The sequence below is a fragment of the Equus przewalskii genome, chromosome 2 (genome assembly GCF_037783145.1).
Source record: "Equus przewalskii isolate Varuska chromosome 2, EquPr2, whole genome shotgun sequence".
Lineage (NCBI taxonomy): Eukaryota > Metazoa > Chordata > Mammalia > Perissodactyla > Equidae > Equus > Equus przewalskii.
The window spans coordinates 85066303-85087028 of NC_091832.1; the positions used below are offsets into that span (position 1 = coordinate 85066303).

Sequence of the window (20726 nt, forward strand, 5' to 3'; positions counted from 1 at the left end):
CTACCAAGGGTTCAAGATTTCAGTGCAGCAAACTTCATTGTTATCTTATTTTACAAAGTGTCACAACCACCCCAGTCTTCAGCACCCACCACCCTGATTAGTCAGCAGCCATCAACACTGAGGCAAGACCCTCTACCAACAAAATGATTACAACTTGCTGGAGGCTCAGATGATGGTTAGTATTTTTTAGCAATGCAGTATTTTTAACTAAGGTATATACATTGTTCTCTTAGATGTAATGCTACTGCACACTAACAGACTATAATATAGTATAAATATAACTTTTACATGCACTGAGAAACCAAAAAATTCATGTGACTCACTTTATTGCAATGTTCACTTTATTGTGATATCTGCTTTATTAAGGTAGTCTGGAACTGAACCCACACTATCTCCAAGGTATGCCTGTATGTGTATGTTAAAGGATCTAGTGTAAAAGATGGCCAACATGCATAAACTGATGGGAATTTCGGCAAAGAGATGGAAACTATTAAAAAGAGACAAATGTTATACACAAGAAATGGAAAATAAAACAACAGTGACAGAGAATTCAGGAGCACAACTTTCATATATGCAAACCAACCAATCTCAAGTCTATATCACAAACCATCCCCTTTGTCTTACTCTCACACACCAAGCCAGTATTTACCCAGCCCTAAAACATCCCAGGACCAGATACCAGACAACTAAAAACTAACCCTATAGCCTACAGCCCAATGACATTATTCAAACTAGCCAATCCTAAGCTGTTTCCCCTTCTCTGCATGGCCTTTCCCACAGAAACCCCAATAAAGGCTCTGATCTAGGATTTTCCCTTGCTCCTTCCTGACTCCTGACCAAAACCTGGTGTTTCCCATGTGTCCCTGTGTGGTATAGTGTGCCCTCCTCTCCTGGAAACTGTGAGTAAAAAATTCTCTTCCAATGGCATTAGCCTCTCCATGCCATCACCCAATTACTTTCATAAATTAAAATCTTTCAGGTACAACAGAAACAAATATCAAATGGTCTGGCATAATGCAGTTGGAATCCCAGAAAATAAAGAAAGAGAAAATGGAGCAAAAGTATCTGAGGAGATAATGGCTAAGATTTTCTAAAACTGATAAGAAATATCAACCCACGTATCCAAGAACTTCAATGAACCCCAAGCAGGATAAAACAAAGAAAACCACACCTAGGCACATCATAAAAAGAAAATCTTGAAAGCAGCAAAAGAAAAAGACAACATACAGGGGAACAATAACAAAGATAGATGACTTGTCATGAGAAAAAAAATTGGAGGCCTGAAGAAAATGGAATGACTTCTTTGAAGTGCTGGGAGAAAAAAATCCTATCAATCTAGAATTCTACATCCATCAAAAATGAAGGCAAAATAAAGACATTTTCAGACATACAAAACATGAAAGAATTCTTCTCTAGCACACCTGCATTACGAGAAATGCTCAAACTAAACTAGCCTAAGGAACTTAAGGGAAATGGCACGAGATAGAAACTCAGTTCTGCAGAAAAGAATGAAAAAACTCAGAATGGATAAAAATGTTGGCATAAAAAAAGACAAAAAATCATACATACACATATATATACATATATATGTAAATAAAACAAATTTCTTTAGAAGATTACTGACTATTGTATTCATCAAGTAAACGTAGTAACGTATCATTGGGTTCATAATGTATGTAGAATTAAAACATATAATAACAAGGACACAGAGGGCAAAGGATAGTTACTGTTGTAACCGTCTTATATTTTTTTTATTAGAAGTAGATACTATGAATTTAAAAATATGTTATACTCTCTAGGACAAACTACTAAAAATGCACATACAAAGAGGCATAACTAAAAATCAATGGAGAAGATAAAATGGAATACTAAAACAACTCAATTCACTAAAAAGAAGTCAGCAAAGGAGGAACAAAGAGCAAACAGAACAAACAGAAAACAAAACCAAGATGGCAGGCTCACACCCATACTTATCGATAATTACATTATATGTAAATTAAATAAAACCCTGATTAAAAAGCAAAAGCTAAACAGACTGGGGTTTTTTTAAAGCAAGACTCAATTACATGCTGTTTATGAAAAACAAAGTTTAAACCTAAAGACACAGACAGGTAAAAGGAAAAGGATGAAAAAAGATATGCCATGTAAACACTAAGCATAAGAAAGCTAGTATGGCTATATTCATATCCAACAAGGTAGATTTCAAGATAAAGATTATTAGAAACAGAAAGACATATCATAATGATAAAAGGGTCACTTCATCAAGAAGACACAGCAGTCAAATGTGAATACACAAGCAAGCAAAAGAGCTCAAATATTCAATACATGAAACAAAAACTGACAAAATTAAAGGGAAATGGGCAAGTCCTAATCATAGATAGAGATTTTAACATCCTTACTTTAGTCACTGACAGAACAATACAAAAAATCAAAACAATATAGAAGATTTGAGCAACACTACCCATTAACTTAATCTAACTGACAGAGAACACTATACCCAACAATAGCAGAAAACTCACTGTTCTCAAGTGCACATGGAAAATTTACCAAGCAGACCACATCTGGGGCAATGAAACAAGCCTAGCAAACTTCAAAGTATTGATAAAATACAGAGTATGTTCTCCGACAAAAAGAGTATTAAAGTAGAAAAGAAACAATAATATTACATGTAAAAAATCCCCAATTATTTGGAATTTTTAAAACATTTCTAAATAAGACCTGGGTTAAAACTCAACCCCTATGTCGTCATCACATAAAAAATTTTAAAAACTACTTGGAACTGATTTACAATGAAAACAATGCACATGAAAATTTGTGAGACACAAGCTAAAGCAGACCTTGGAAGAAAATGTATAAATTTAAATGTCTACATTCAAAAATAAAGTAGATGTGCCTGTCCCAGTGGTGCAGTGGTTAAGTTCATGTGCTCCACTTCAGCGGCCTACGGTTCATGGGTTCAGATGCCCAGCACAGACTTAGCACCGCTCACCAAGCCACACTGTGGCGGCATCCCACATAAAACAGAGGAAGATTGGCACAGATGTTAGCTCAGCAACAATCTTCCTCAGCAAAAAGAGGAAGACTGGCAACAGATGTTAGCTCAGGGCCAATCTTCCTCACAAAAATAAATAAAGTGGAAAATCAATTCTTCCATCTTAAGAAGTGATTAAAAAATAAAATCAAAAGTAAATAAAAGGAAAGAGTAAAAATAAAAGCAAAAACCAATGAAATATAAAATGGACAATATGAGTTATCTGAAAAAATTAATAAAATTGATAGAGTTCTAGGTAAGACTTATCAAGAAAAAACAAAAATCTCCAACGTCAAGCATTAAAAAAAGGTATTACTACAGAACACAGATATGAAAATAAGTGGATATGACGAAGAATTTTATGCCAATGAAATCAATAGCTTATAAGAAATAAATACATTCCTTGAAAACCACAATTTATCAAAACTAACACAAGTAAAACAGAAAACCTGAATATCCCTTTACCCACTAAACAAATTGAATCCATAATTTTTAAACTTCCTGCAAAGAAAACTCCAAACCAAGATGGCTTCACAGACAAATTCTCTCAAACACTTAAGGAAGAAATTTTCAAATAACAGAGCAAGACGAAAAACTTCCCAAGTCTTTTCTGAAGTCACCATAACCCTGACACCAAAATCAGACACAGACATTACAAAAAAGAACATAACAAACAATATCCCTCATGAACATAAATACAAATATTCTTAACCAAATATGACCAAAATGAATACAGTAATATACAAAGAGGTAAATACACACTGACCAAGTAGAGTTTATCTCAGGAATGCAAGGTTAGTTTAACTTAGAAAATTCAATGCAATTCACCTATTAACAGATTCAAGAAAAATATTTACTGATCATTTCAATAGACACTGAGAAATGTTTTGTCAAAATTCAACATCTATTCACAATTAAAACTGGGAATAAACAAAAATTTCTTCAAAACGATAAAGGCATCTACAAACCATCTCAGCTAACATTGCACTTCATAGTGAAATAATAAATGATTTTCCCCTAAGATCAAGAGTAAGGCAAGATGCCCAATACCACCACTTCTAGTCAACATATTATTGGAGGTCTTGGCAGTGCAATAAGACAAGTAAAAGACATAAAAGGCATACAGCTTGGAAAGAAAGAAAGAAAGCTGTCTTTATTCACACAGGATACCACTGTGTACATAAAAAGTCCTAAAGAAACTACAAGAACTTAAAAGTCAATTCAGCAATATGGTAAGACACAAAAACCAACAGTATTTCTATATACTAACCACATATTGGAAAAGGAAATGTAAAACATAGGACTTTTAAAAATAACATCCAGACACATAAAATACTTAGGGAAATTCAAAAAAGGATGTCCTTGACCCCTATATTGAAAACTATAAAACATCACTGAAAGAAATTAAAAACCAAATAGAAAGTCATAAACATGAATTATTAAGTCTCCATATTGATAGAATTGGCCTGTAGGCTTTTGTAGAAATAAACTGATTGTAAAATTTATATGGAAAAGATCAGGAATGACCAAAACAATTTTGAAAAAGAATAGAATAATTACACTACCTGGTTTCAAAGACTTACTATAAAGCTACGATAATAATAATAGTGTGGAATTGGAAAAAGAACAGACAAATAATAGATCTATGAAACAGAAAAGAGAATCTAGAATTAGACCTACACATACATAGTCAAATGATTTACCAAAAGATGCCAAAACAATTCAATGATGGTGAAGTCCTTTTCAACAAATGGTACTAGAAATGCTAGATATCTGTATAGAAAAAATAAATAACACTCAACTTGCACAAATCACACCATACAACCCCAAGAATTTTCATGAGTCACAGACTAATTATAAAGGTTTTATAAGAAAATTTGGGAAATTATCTCCACAACCTTGGTATAGATAAAGATCTCTTAGAACAGACAGTTCTACCAATAAAATTTCTTAAAACTGACAAATTCAACTTCATCAAAATTAGAATATTCCTCTCATCAAAAGACACTATTAAGAAAATGAATAGGCAAACCACATACGAGAGAAAATATTCACAACTAATATATCTGATGCAGGATTTGTATCCAGAATACTTAGAATAGCTGCTACAATTCAATAACAAAAAGACTAATAATATAATTTTTTAAATAAGCAAGATCTGAAAAGACACTTCATAACAGAAGAAACATAAATGGCCAAAAAGTATATGAAAAAGTGCTCAACATCACTAGTCATGATTAGCTCAAAGGAAAAAGACTAAGATAATCAAAGGCTGGTAAGAAGGTGGAGTAACTGGAACTCTCATATATTGCTAGTGGGAAGATAAAATTACTTTGGAAAACTGTCAATTTCCCAAAAAGTCAAAAAATATGTATGCATCTACATATACATACACACACCATGGACCCAGCAATCCCACTCCAAGGTATTATCCAGGAGAAACAAAAATGTGTGTCCACAAAAACCCCTGTATACAATTGTTCATTACAGCTTTACTCACAAAAGCTAAAAGCTTTTCTACGACCCACTCTAATGTTCTTTGGCATGCATCTTAAGAATAAATTCATTTTAAACTCAGGCTTCCATTTAAACACTGGAATCAATATTAAATGCGGCTTTTAGTATGCCACTGTCAACAATAACACCCTCAGGGCAAAATCTTACATTCTATGAGAAACACAGAAGCCCATATACAAGAAATGCTGTGTCTAATTCTACCCACTGCATTTTTTACCAATTCTACCTAAATTCTTTAAAAATAACTTCCTTTCCTATTCTCCCTACACTGGAATCTTAGTAGAATTCTTGAATGGTGCACCATCTCTGACAAGATAAAGCCACACAGGGCCCTTCACATTCTGGCTTTATGCATCCCCTGCACTATAACCAATGAAGCTGTTACACTTTTTTCTTTTTTTCCTGAAATATACACTCATAAATATATTCATGTAAAAGAAAACTGTAAAATTCCATTTGGGGCCAGCCCTGATGGCCTAGTGATTAAAGTTCAGTGTCTCTGCTTCGGCAACTCAGGTTCAGTTCCTGGTCGCAGAACCACATCACCCATCTGTCAGTGGGCATGCTGTGGCAGGAGCTCACATAGAAGAACTAGAAGGACTTACAACTAGAATATACAACTATATACTGGGACCCTGGGGAGGGGGAAAAAAAAATTCCATCCAATTCCACAAGCATTTGTTGGAGTTGTCTTATCAACTGCTTTAAAGAAGGGCTTCTCAACAGTGACACTACTGACAGATTGGACCAGATGATCCTTTGTTGTGGAGGACTGTCCTGTGCTGGATATTTAGCAGCATGGCTGGCCTCTATCCACTAGATGTCAGCAGCAACAGCCTGCCCTGGCCCATCCCCACCCTAGCTGTGACAATCAAAATGTTTACAGACATAAAATCACTCACAGTTGAGAACCTCTCCCTTAAAAGATTCTCTCAACATATTTTCTCAAGATTTCTCTGCTTCTTTGTAAGCTTTCCCAGTCAGCCCCATTCCCTATTGCTTCTGGGCACCGAAAGCACCTCAGACAGACCTCTGAACTGTGGTTTCTTCGTAAACCCTCTTAGACTGTGAGCTCCCTTGAAGGCAGGCCTTTTAGTTTCTGGTTTATTCTTGCATCCTCAGAGCTACAGTCAATGACTGCTTAGGTGCCTGAATGACATGCACTATAAAATACTTACAAATATTACTACAGCTAATGTACCACGAAAGCATTCTTCTTATTATTCAGTCCAATTGCATGGGCTTCTGAAAGCAACATATTCTGAACTTACTCTTTGAAAGTGACAAATAGTATAGTACCATGCACAAAGATGCTAAATAAAGTAATTGGTGCAAAAGCATCTTAAAACACATAATGCTTCAGATATACAGGTGATTTCATCCTCCCATCGTCAACAGAAAATATAAACGGGTGAATTATAAAAGATCTTACGAAGTATCTCGCCATCCTTTCAAGAGTGATATACTAGAAACTAGGCAAAATCAAACCAAATATAATATTTGAAATGTCAAACTAATGAGCGCAAAATGGGAGGCATTTTCTTTAAGCGGTGCCTGAATGTGATGTGTGGGAGAACTTCACAGAATGGTAGTTATTTATCCAGCAAATGTGTGGGGGTCACACAATGTGGCATGTGGCAAGCATGCCAGGAAAGCTAAAAGCACGATAGTTATATAACAAAACTGTCGGGCGGGGGTAGGGAGATGATATTCCGCCCTTCAGGAAGGAGAGCTGCACCTTCTGACAGACTACGGCTTGCCACAAGGAAAGCACCTACACAAAATGCTCTTCGCCAGCCTAAAATGAGTGACACGATCATTTCACAGGCCATAGTATTGGAAATGTGGCTGGCATAAAGTAGAGAATGTTTATAGTCATTTTAAGAGCCTTATTTTAGTTATTCTAAGTCTTTATTTGCAGCTGTGTTCCTTTTTTTTTAAGCTTTATCGATATATAATTCACATCATAAAATTTACCTACTTAAGAGTTTATATTTCAATGGCTTTTAATGTATTCACAGAGTTGTATAACCATCACCAAAATCAATTTTTAGAACATTTTCATCACTCCCCAAGAAAAGCCACGTATCTATTTAGCTGTCACTCTCCACTTCCCTCCAAACTCCCAGCCCTAGGCAGCCACTAATCTACTTTCTGTCTATATAGATTTGCTTGTTCTGGATGTTTCTTATAAATAGAATCATACAATACATGGTCTTTTGTGACTGGTTCATTTCATTTAGCATATAGTTTTCAAGGTGCATCCACAGTGTAGCATGTATTAGTTCTTTATTCCTCTTTATTGTCATGATATTTTCTTGTGTGGATATACTATATTTTACCTATCCATTCATTATTAGACATGTGCGTTGTTTCCATTTTGGAGGCCACTATGAATAATGCTGCTACAAACATTCACGTACAAGTTTTTACATAGACAAAGGTTTTCACTTCCCTTGGATACATAACTAGGAGCAGAATTTCTGGTTCATACGGTAACTTTATGCTTAACTTTTTGCAGAACTGCCAAATTGTTTTCCAAAGTGGTTATACTATTTTAAATTTCCACCAGCAGTGCATAAGAATTCCAATTTCTCCACATACTCACAAATATTTGTTATCTGACTTTTTAATTATAGCCACCCTAGTGGGTACGAGGTGGTATCTCATTGTGGTTTTGATTTGCATTTCCCTAATGGCTAATGATGTTAAGAATCTTTTCATGTGCTCATTGGCCACCTCTGCATTTTCTTTGAAAAAATGTCTATTCAGATCTTGTGCTCATTTTTCAACTGGATTACTTATCTTTATTATCAAATTACTGAATTATAATATTGGGTTATTTTAAGAGTTCTTTATATATTCTGGATACAAGTCCCTTATCAGGTGTATCATCTGCAAGTATTTTCTCCAATTCTGTGGGTTTTTTCACTTTTTTTTTCTTAATTTTTAGTGAACTTTTAACTTTTTTTTTGGCAGGGGAAGATTCACCTTAAACTAACATCTGTTGCCAATCTTCCTCCCTCTTTCCTTCTTTTTTCCCCTCCAAAGTCCCAGTACATAGCTGTGTATAGTTGTAAGTTCTTCTGGTTCTTTTATATGAGCCACTGCCACAGCATAGCTACTGACAGACAAGTGGTGTGGTTCCATGCTCAGGAACCAAATCCAGGCCACAAAAGCGGAGTGTGCCAAACTTTAACCACTAGCCCATCAGGGCTGGCTTGTCTTTTAACTTTTTTGATGGTGTTCTTAAATGCTAACTCTTAGCCAAGACAGTCAAAACTTTTAGTGAATTGAGGGGAGGAAAATGAAGCACATATCCATCAAGTCATTGTTAATGAAAGCAGTAATGACTAGTTTGACCCCCACTCCACCAGAGCCATTCTCCCTTTCATTTTCAGTAATAGATTCCCCAAGAATTAGAACAGCACATGGATGTCCGGAAACATAAGAGAGCAATTTCCCAGCCTCCTTGCAACGAGGTACAACCTTGCAACTCCATTCAGGCCAATGGTATGTGAGCAAAAGTAGTGTGTGCAACCTGTGGAAAGCAGTTCTGCAAGAGACAGTGCTACATGACAAATAGGAGCGGGAATCTTGGACCTAAGGTGACTGGGAAGGTAAACCATCCACAAGAGGGAGCAGGATCTGACACCCAATAGCATGATATTCAACCCTGATCTGACCACCTCTAGGCTTCCTGAACAAGAGGAAAAGCAAACTTTTACACTGTTTAAGCCGTCTTATTTTGAGTTTTTCTGTTACATGCAACCAAACCTGAGCCAAAGTCACACAACGATTAAGCAAAAGCTCCTGTTTTACATCTACACAGATCAAATGTAAGTCCAGGCTCCGTCTTGCTGTGTATAAAGCACTACCTGTTGTCACGATGTTACCTCACTGCTTCCAACACAAGGAATAAAAAATAGCAAAAATTGATACCAGGAAATAAGACAAAATAAATTTATACTAAACATACACAATCAACTGTGAAATTGCTATATTAAGGTACCCAATGGAATTCTGTAGAAACTCCACCAGAAACACATTTACAATACCCACACGCTCCAAAATGGGTTACATTTATTTTCTTTAAGCAGAAGGAAAACACTGGAGCTCACAGTGCTGCAGTGTGGTACAGAAGAAAAGGATGGTTGACTGACAGTTGCTTGATTGAATCTAATCCCAGTTCTGTCACTTCTAAGCAACAATTCAATTTTATTTAATCCAGTACAAATTTGGTGAATGCTCACCATAAATAAAAAATTGCATTTGGTACTGCAGTACCAAGTAATACTAAGATGGAGTTCCTACCCTCATGGAATTCATAATCTAATAGACCAGGAACAAATTACTTATAATTCCCTGTAGTGTACTAGGCCAGGAATCAGGAAAATAAAAAAGAGAAGAGCTTATCTCATTCAAACTTTTTCACTCAATGATACCCTCAAAACTCCAGAATTAGGGTAGAGACCTCAAAGCACACTCACCACCCTCCTCCAGATTTTGCTCCAAAAGTGGGAGACCAACAGCAACACACTGACAGTGAGGGGTGGCAGGAACTCAAGGGCCCCCACAAGAACTATCCATTGGTAACATCAAACCTGAGTAAACATTTCCCTGTTTAGAAATGAGGAAATAAACCAGAGGCAACAGGAGTCTGTAACTCAACTGAGAAGCAAAGTGATCCTAAAGACTCAAGGAGACACATACACAAATAAAGTTATTTTCAAGTTAACCAAAAAGCTTTAGAAAAAGTCTTACAGTAAGTATGTATTACTTTTGAAAAAAATATATGGAAGAGATCCAGGTAGAGACAATCAGTTTGGGAGTTACCAGAATATGAAAGACACTTAAAGTCATGAGGCTGGTCAAGATCATAAGGGTTAGGGTTAGGGGAGAAGAAATCTAAGGACTGAGCCCCAGACAACTCCAACCTCAAGAGGTCTTGGCAAAGAACTGGCAAAAAAGTCTAAACAATGAAAAGCCAACGAGGTGAGAGAAAAAACAGGCAGGGGTTATGTCCTTGGGCCAAGGGAAGCAAGTATATCATGGAAGAGAGAGTGACTGGCTATGTCAGATGCTGCTGCCAAGAAAGAACAAGAGGCCTGAGAAGTGACCACTGGACAGAGCAGGAAACCATGATGATCTTAACAAAACAACAGCAGTGGAGAGGTGGAGGCAAACGCCTGATTGGAGAGGGCTCCAAAAAATATAGGAAAAAGGAAATTTTAGGCCCTAAATAATAGCTTTTTGAAGAATTCTTGCTGTTTATGAGAGGAGAGAAACGGGCAGTAGACCAGAAAGCAGATGGGTGACAACAGGGTTTTCTCATTCGTGATTGTGGTGATATTTTTTTACATGGATGAAATAAGAATATTTTCTATGCTGATGGGAATAATCAGTGGAAAGGGGAAAACCAATGTTAACAAAAAAGAAAAGGAAGAATTGCTTGAGTGATATCCTGGAGGAGAGAGAGGATGGGAAGAGAGAATGGAGACAACTAAACAGAGAGATTGGCCTCAGTTAGGAACACAAACAGCTCACACAGTGATGGAAGAAAGGCAGGGTATCTGCGCACTGATGATGGAGTGAGTATATAAGGCCATGGAAGATCTCTTCTAATTGCTTGTTTTTCGCAACAAAATAGGACAAATCATCAGGAAAGGGAGGAAGTACCAGAGGCTTAGAGAGAGAGGAAAGTATGAAATATTCATCAATGAAAAGAATAAAGGAACTAAGAAAACATAATACAATTAGTGGTTAGAATTAATGGCCTATTTGAGGCTAGCAGTCATGAATTTGAAGTGATCTTAGTGAACATGGTTGAATACGTCTCTCTAAGAACAGAAAAGGCCCAGTTAAATCTTACTTAAGTTGGGGTTGTGAAAATAAGTAAAATAAAGGAAAAGAAAGGCAATGGAGTTGAATGTATTTAAAAGAGTGACTATGAAATTTAAACTAGGTAAGGAAAAAAGTGAGGGTGTGCAGGGGCTGAGGAACATCAGGATCAACTGATTATAGTCCTTCATGGGGAATCTAAGGATACTTACGAGAAAAGAGTAAGCAGCGAAGGATAGAGGTGGTGTCACAAAGAGAAAGTCTTGCAGTTGAGATCGCAGTGGGGGTTGCAGGCCCTTGTAAGGACAAGATCTAAGGAATGATCATGAGAGGGAATGGCTGAGGTAGGGTAAAGAACAAGATGACTGAAGGAGAGGAGTCCAATGAGTCAAGAAGCAAAGAGCTAAAAGGATCATCCAAAGTGATATTGAAATTACCAAGAATTATATTAAGGTTTGAAGATATACCACACTAGGAGCTAAAGATTCTAAAAGCAATTCAAAACACAGAAAAAAGTAAGAAAAATATAGACTGTAGAGAGATACACTTTGAGGGTGAAAGCTTGTGAATGGACAGGTAGAGAAAGATAAGAAAAGGCAATCAGAGAGATCCAAGAAATTTGGGGAGAATCAGCATGACTCACTGTCATGGAAGTCAAAGGATGGGAGAGTTGTGGGAGTTAGAAGGTAAGTACCAAGTCAAACGCTGCTGAAGCTAGACCCAATATCCTACTGGGTTTCTTACTGAATGATCCACAGCAGTCCAACTCAATATGAGCAAAACTGAATTCATCATCTTCCTCCATCCTTATTCCTGCTTGGTTTTCCATCTTAGTAAACGGCACCATCTAGTTGCTCAAGCCAGAAATCTTCCCCTCCTTTACCTTATATTCCAACATCCAATTTATCTCTAAATTTGTATATAAAAATCTCCCTTAAACGGAGCCCCCAGCCTCCATTTCTAGTGCCTACACACCAACTCATGGCCCTTTCACCTACTGTTGCCATCTCCAAACCTTTCTCTACTCTGCCAGAGTGAGCTCTGAAAAGTGTATTTATGCCACTCACTGCCTTGCCATTTAATGAACTAAGCTCAAAAATCTCAAGGTCAGGCCCTTGGCCTTATCTCAAGCCTCCTCTCCACTCTTCCTGGCTCTCTGCTCCAGTGATACTGACGGTCTCCAGGGACCTCAAACGGGTCACATCCTCTCTTGTCTCCAGACCTTCACACATACTATCCACTCTGTCTGGAATATGAGTCTCAATCCCAACCGACTCCAAATAATCCTTCAGTTATCCATTTAGAGGTCAGATCCTCTGTATGCCTTTCTTTAACCATCTAGACTGGGTTAGGGGTCCCCCTACTCTGATTCCTAGAAAGAAGCTCTGGGTGTCAATAGAAGTAAATGAGAGATTTCTCCAAGAAGAAGCAGGCTGAAAGGGTGGAGATCCAACCTCCTACCCTATTTTAGTAAGAAAACTTTTATTCTCTTTGATACATGCATAACATTTCATTTGAAAAGAAGGTCTCCCTATAAAGCAGTTTGAAAACCACTACAATAGATCACTCTAAGGTCTTCCCCAGTTCCAAGAGTCTCCTTACAAGGTACTGTCCTTTATAGATAAAAGTAACTCCATGGTAATCCCTCATGAATCTTTGTGAGGAGTAGGAAGAGGTTACACCATCATTAAGGATCATGGCTGATGAGCATTCAGCATGATCAAGGTCTTAGGGAAAATATGGGTTTAGGCAAAAATAATACAAATTGTATTAGAACAATATACGAAAGTACTAGGGATTAACCTCATTTAACACATTTTCTAGTAGACATCTCTGCTGATTCACTTTTGTCAATTATTTAGGAAACAAAACAATTACATGGTAATACTCTGAGGCCCTTAGCATAGTGGTTAAGAGCTTGGGCTCCAGACGTAGAACGCAGGAGTTCAAATCTCAGCCCTTCCACTGACTAGCTACACGACCTTGGGAGAATCACTTAAGCTCTCTATGCCCCACTTTCCCACCATAAAATGGGAAGGGTCATATCTAGCTGATAGAGCTGTGGTGAGGATTAAATGAGATAAAGCATAGTAGAAATCAGAACACTGTCTGACACTTAGAAAGCATTCAACAAATGCTAACCATGGACGTAAGCACACGTATGTATGCTCAAGTTTATTACACAGCCTGAACCCCTTCTTAAAGTTTTTGAACCAGCATTTACTGGTTCAAAATTTAACCTCTTTCACAATGACATTCCCTTTCATTTTTTTCCAGTCTTGGCAAAACGCTTATTAAACCATCTGTCCTTTATCATGGTGCTTAAGAGCACATTTTCATGTACCTCATCTTCAATCCACTTACTAGAAAGTAGAACACAGATCTTCTCTCTCTGCACTAACCCCATAGACTCAGTTATATCATCTGAGGGAAGAGGAAGCATTCATTATTTTTGTATTCTTGGGTCCTGACCTGAAATGAACTTTTGTGCAAAAAAATCTCATACTGCAAACTTTTATTATACAAATATGAGACAACATTATCTAAATACCATTGTTGCCAAAACCATGGCTGGCAAGGAACCACCGTACTGACAGCCATTACAAAAGAAATGTTCAATGAGTACCATGATTTTCCTTAGTGCTACAGGAGGACATAGAAATAAATGCCAGACAAGTCTGACAAATACTGTCAGATGGACTTTCTTCTTTTTTTTTTTTTTTTCACTTCCTCCTCTCTGGCAAAGATTCTTTTATAACTCAATAACTCAAAGTCATATACCAAGAAAAAAAATAGTCTTTGAATAAACAGAGTTTGCCTATGACCTTCCATCACAAACAGAGCGTATACATTGAAAATTCCCACAGTGAAAAATGAATATTGTTCTGTATTAACAGCCATCGCCACCTCTGTTTAGCTTTGTCACCCACTTCCTTACTTTCACTCATTATTCTTTTAGTGCCACAAATGAGGTTTGGATCAACAATGAAATACTCCATGGTTATTTTTTAAGTGACAACACTGGTTAGAATGACTCCAAACTTCGGCCCAGATTAAGCTATCACTCCACAGCTAAACACAGTGACTGAGGCTAAACAGCTCACAATGAATACATTGCCTGGAAATGTAACAAGATAACATTCTTTTAAGCCATGGAAATCTCAGTTGCAATTAACCTGTTTTTTTAAAAAATCATTTAAGTCCAATAATTCCAGTAACTTACCGGTCAGCGGCTTCAACATCAAAACAAAACCTTCTGTCGATGGAGTCAGTATGCCTTTTGGTACATTCTTTCAAATAGAACACCTCTCCATCCCCCTACAAATAATCATTTTAAATATTCTCAAAAACTACAGTATAAACATATACACCCTGAAGCACCCTATATTTGGGGGAGGGGAGGCAAAGTTCAAAGTTTTAAGTCTCTTTATCCTATTCTCTTTTGAACTAGTTTACTTAAAAACACTATTAAAACCTTAACCATTTTTGTCGTTCTCCTTTTCTTATGGTTTTCTAGCTCCTGCTTTGATTACAGTAACATTAAACCAGACCTCATGAGTGCTAATTTTAAAAGGTGGATTACCAATAGAGTCTCCACATGCTAGAATATGTTACCCTCTTATTGTACGCTTTTAAAAAGAATAATTTGGTTTTATATCACATTACATTAAACCATATAAAAATTTCAATTCCATGTGAATCTACCTGAAAGTACACCGAGGGCCTTAGATCAGCTATTGTGATCCAAACCACTCAATCTACGTGGTTTTTCTGTTTCCTAAATGAATCACCCTGAATTTACTTAATTTTCTTTTTTTTAATATGGTACCATTTTACCTCACTAAACCATCCTCTCGAAGAGCATAAAAAGAGGTGGAAGACAGAGAGGTAGAATGCAGGAACACAGTCATCAGTAAAGAACTGTAAGAAGTCTGAGTGCACACTTGGGGAATGTTTTAGCATTTTCTGGAATATGAGGATCTCCAGATAATATTGAGCAAACATTAAATATATAAATATCCAAAATATCACATTCATTATATTCTAAAGGTGGCTAAAACAGAAAGAATCATTAAGTGGACTTGTCTCATGACTTGAGTTAGCTCTGACAGGATATCCAGATTCAAACCTCAAGCTCAATCTTAATCTCATCAGCCTTCAAAAGAGACACCCTCACTTCCTCCTCTTCTCCATGGTCCTGATCTTCCATGTCTATTTCATTATTAAAAAGTGTGTTTGTATTACAAGCTGCATTAAATATTTCTCAGGAGATGCAAAATATATGTAAATAGAAATGAACTTGGGTTAATCCCATATTCACATGAGCAAAATCATGCCCATCTATCCAGAAAGCAATGAATTAACCTTCTTTCTTAAAACATGTTTCCAATTCTATGCAATATTGATGGAAAGAGCTTTGTCTCCAGACTACTGATTATCACTATGAGCTGCAGCTGCTCTTTAGAATACCCGTAAAGATCACCCTTCCTACAGCCAACTCCTGTGGGCTGTTGCTCTTTTCTTGCTATCATGCATTGTTTTGCTGTTTATTTCTATAGGAAGGGTAAACTAAATGGGGCATATTTAAGTGAGAACTTTGACAGTCTAAGTGAAAAACCATAAAATTCATTATAGATCATCACTCTATACTGTTTTCAGGGTGTGAATACATGTGTGCACGTCAGCTCTCCCGTGTAAATATGGACCTAACAGACCACTGAATCATGAAAGCTCACTGTAGGTGTTAATTTAATCTTCTAATAACAGTGCCATAAAAGGACTCTACTCCTCTAAAAAAGAAAAAAATCTGACCATAAAAACCCATGCATACAATTCAAAAAGCACAAGAACTGTTGTTTTCTGGCCTATTTAGAACCAAAAGAAAACAAAGATTTTTATCCTAAACAGAAAATAAAATGTATTTATCATTAGCGAATATGAAAACCATTAAAATGACACTCTGAAAGACCACCTCATACAGAATACAGAGTATAAAATCAAATACTTACAAGTTTTCCCCCAGATCTGTGCTCAAATGGGATGATGTTGAACTTCTTGGCTGCTTTCCGATACATGCAGTAGTGTTTGACCCAACTAGACCCAAATGGAGCAGGCCCTGCAACGTGAAATAGAACTTTCTATTTTTCCTCACAAATAAGCAGATATGCAGAATTCCAAACACATTACTAAAGAGGAAATCCCAATAAAAGCAGCAACTAATACAGCTCAAGGAAACAAATCAGCAACACTTGCTGGTTCTAAGCAAAGGGAAAAACAAGGGGGAATAATAAGGCTCAAAGAGATAACTGAAGAAAAGTTCCTAATAGTTTCAGCAACACAGAAGTGATTTAAAGACCAACTTTTAAAATAGTTTGCTAGCCTGTTATATCTCCTACCCAAACAGCTCTTAATTATAAGCTATATTTTTTGTTTGCTTCTAAACATTAAGAGCTCACGAGGGTTTCCAGAATTCCATACAATACATATGATGGTTTTGGATTCCCTTTTGGTCTCTCAAAAAGACAGACCAGTAGAATCACAGTGCTTAAAAAAAACAGCTAGTCTAGAAATCCATCTGGCGCTTTAAGTCCACTATAGCACCTTGGTGAGCAGCTGCCCTTACCAACGACGGTAAAGCTAAGCTTTAGAGTGAAGCATGAAGAAGATAGGGGTGAGCTGGCCACACATGCACCAGAACATTCTCAGAACTACTTCTTACCTCTTCCTAAGTCAGTATTACCACGATGAGAGCTCTTAAAAGACAATGGTCAATGTCAGGGGTACCTAGCATCTAGAATTTCAAGCGCCAGTAAAAGTCCAACCACAACAAAACAAATGTTAAGCCCAACAGAGGTTGACAATTTATTCTTTTACCAAGTAAAGACGTTTTAAAAACCCAGCAATTTACATCCATTACCACCATCATTTCACCTAAAAACAAACAAATTAACCATCTATACCTAAGACTCAAGAAGGACAAACTTAGGAGGGAAAAAAGGACAGATTTAAAAGGAATGCATTTACTGGAGAGGATGTGGAGAGAAGGGAACCCTTGTTCACTGCTAGTGGGAGTACAAACTGGTGCAGCCACTATGGAAAGCAGTAGGGAGTATCCTCAGAAAATTAAGAATAGATCCACCATTTGATCCAGCCATCCCACTGCTGGGTATTTATCCAAAGAACTTGAAAACACAAAGGCATAAAGATACTTGCACCCCTATGTTCACAGGAGCATTATACACAATAGCCAAGACTTGGAAGCAACCTAGGTGCCCATCACGAGATGAATGGATACGGAAGACGTGGTATTTATACACGATGGACTACTACTCAGCCATAAGAAATGATGAAATCCAGCCATTTGTGACAACATGGATGGACCTTGAGGGTATTATGCTGACTGAAATAAGTCACAGGGAGAAAGTCAAATACCATATGATCTCACTCATCAGTAGAAGATGAAAACAATGACAAACACATAACATTGGAGACTGAATTGGAGGTTACCATAGGGGAAGGGGGGGAGGGGGGAGGGCAAAAGGGGTGATTAACCTCACATGTGAAGGGATGGACTATAATTAGTTTTTGGGTGGTGAACATGATGTAATCTACACAGAATTAGAAATATACTATGATGTACATCTGAAAATAGGTAAATAAATAAAAATTTAAAAAGGAATGCATTTAGCTTTAAGAAAAGGTAATTACATTATCTTGGGGTGGTGGTTGGGGGGTGGGTTGAGGAGTTACTGGACCACAGTAAGTCTCATCTCAGATCTTCATTCGTCCAAAGATCAGATCCAGGAGCCACTGGTGAATGTGTGTTCAATAACTAGCATTTGCACCATGTTCTATGGTTCACAAAAATATTGCATAGGTATTTCATTCAATACTAAGAAAAAAAACCTCAAGAAGGGGGTGGTATATTATTGCCTTTTTAACCTGAGAAAACTTAAGCTTAGACCAAATGCCTGAGAAATAGCAAAGCCAAACCTCTCACAGTCGCTGGCCCCAAATATCAAGGTCTTCCCACTAGTTAAGCTACCACTCCCTCCTGACACCCACCTGAGCCTACTACTCAATCAGCTCTGAGCATACAGGCTAATGATGCTCTTCCACATCCCTCCAAGCTCCAGGCAACACTGCGGGAGAGGGTGCAACAAGGACTCCAATGTGAGACTGACAATTCCAGCACTTAGGAGTTGTATGAACTAGGGAACGTTATTTACCTCTCAGTGCTTCCATCTTCTCATTGTAAACGGGGTAACAATAGTACCTTACCCTTTCTAAGGTTTTTTAACGGATTGAATAAGATAAGTTGTTGAAGAGCTTAGCACAGTGCCCAGGACACAGTTAACAAGAATTTTGCTATTGTTTCTGTTGTTTTTTGCATCTAGTTTCAGCCCAATTCCTCTCAAAGCCAGTAAGATAAGCAAGAGTTATGAATCTAAAAATTAAAGTTTCCTATGATTTTCTAAAAATTAAAGTTTCCTCTGATTTTCACTTGGGCACATAATACAAAAATTCTATCCTTCTTATGTCTTTACCCTATATTTGGGTTTAGTTCTTTCAAATTCAATAAACAAACTGAGATTTAAGAAGATAAAGCATCAGATAAATTCAGAGTTCTGCCATGCCATGTAACTGTTCTTCACGAGACATGATAACCCAGATCAAATAAGGACAAACAGAAAAAGAAAACTATTCTGCTGACTGCATATAATATGAACTTCCATTCAAAGGACACATCCATTCACACAGCTGTTCCATGAGTATTCTCTTCTACTAAATTGGTCAGTGTGAAAGTCCTGTAAATCAGCCACACTTAACAAGTGAAACGGACTCTGTAAAGCACCCTGACGACGGTCGAGGGTGGGAAGGGAGGAAAATAGTAAATACAGAAACATTTTCACATTCTCCTCTTCTCTACTAACCAGCAATCAAGTTCTACAGTTGAAGTAGTCAACTTTAAGAGCTTAACCATTAAAATAAAACCAAACTGTCAAAAGTTTGAAAGAGTTTCTGAGTGCCTTGATTTCAAAATAAGGACACTCTATGCACCACATATTCACTAAGATAGCAACAACACTAAAAACTGTGAGGTAAGTCAGGATGCCATCTAGGAATATTTTCTATAGTCATCTGCAATCAATCTGATAATTTTAGTAAGGAGTAACTATCTCAGAGTGGTGTGGGAAGAAATGATATGAAGGAAGAAAAGAAATGTCTCTCTTCACCATGGAGGCGTAGGGTTGCGGGGGGGGGGGGGGGGAGGTGCCTATGTATACGAATGTGTGTGTGTGTTTGTTGGTGCTAACGATGGGGGTGAAGGGAAAGGAGGAAAAAGATAATACTGCACATCACTTTCAGTCTTACACCCCTTATACCAAGTTCGGGTTCCCTCACAAGGAAGTTTTAGCAAAACGTGGTACAGAAGTCGGGGGTGCAGCTAGAAAGCTGGGTGCTCGCACAGTTCTAATCTCACCATCCCCTCCCTAAAGCAGGAAGTTGTTTTCCCCAAAAATGCAAATTACACTTTCTAGGGTAGAAGGAGGCAAAGAAACCAGTAGGAATAATTATTCCAAAAATACCGGAGTAATTACAATAAGAGTTTTTTTTTTCCTTTTTCTCCCCAAAGCCCCCCAGTACATAGTTGTATATTCTTCGTTGTGGGTCCTTCTAGTTGTGGCATGTGGGACGCTGTCTCAGCATGGTTCGATGAGCAGTGCCATGTCTGCGCCCAGGATGTGAACCAAGAAAACACTGGGTCTCCTGCGGCGGAACGCACCAACTCAACCACTCGGCCACGGGGCCAGCCCCCACAATAAGAGGTTTTTAAAAAATTTTTAATTAGTCATTTGTCACTGTCGGAGGGCCTCTTACTTTTTTCCTGTACATACAGGTAGCCTTCTGCTGTGAACTGACTTGCTCGTTTGTGGTCCTTGGGATTCTGTCTGATTTTGTTCATAAGCTCTTCCACTTCTGACCTTGTTCCTTCAAAACGATTTCGTGTCTGAAATAGATTAAAAAACACATATAAATTCTCACGTGAGTTTTCCTTTTTTTTTTTAGTCTCTGATTTTTAAGACAGTGGTTAACTATAATTAAATTTGTAGGATTTTTCTATAAATTTTTCAAAATATACCTATCCTTTCCAATGTGTCTCTAAGATTTTGTTGAGATTATTGTTCAAAGACACAAATTAGTGGTAAAATAGCTAATAGAGGGGTTTAAGTCAAGGTAACTAGAGGTTATTTACTTTTTTTTTTTTTCTTTTTCTCCCCAAAGCCCCCCAGCACACAGCTGTGTATTTTCAGTTGTGGGTCCTTCTAGCTGT

At 37.4% G+C, this 20726-nt stretch overlaps 1 protein-coding gene across 8 annotated transcripts in view; it reads right to left on the reverse strand.

Moving 5' to 3' along the window:
• The window catches only part of ARHGAP10 (Rho GTPase activating protein 10), a 288119-nt gene that overhangs the window by 145817 nt on the left and 121576 nt on the right, over positions 1-20726 (reverse strand). For all 8 annotated transcript variants that reach the window (XM_070611643.1, XM_070611639.1, XM_070611641.1 and 5 more), the window contains 3 exons: positions 20273-20402; positions 16399-16505; positions 14613-14707 (listed from right to left, as the gene is read on the reverse strand). In XM_070611643.1, the coding sequence (XP_070467744.1) occupies positions 14613-14707; positions 16399-16505; positions 20273-20402 (332 nt within the window). The remainder of the gene's footprint in view (positions 1-14612; positions 14708-16398; positions 16506-20272; positions 20403-20726) is intronic.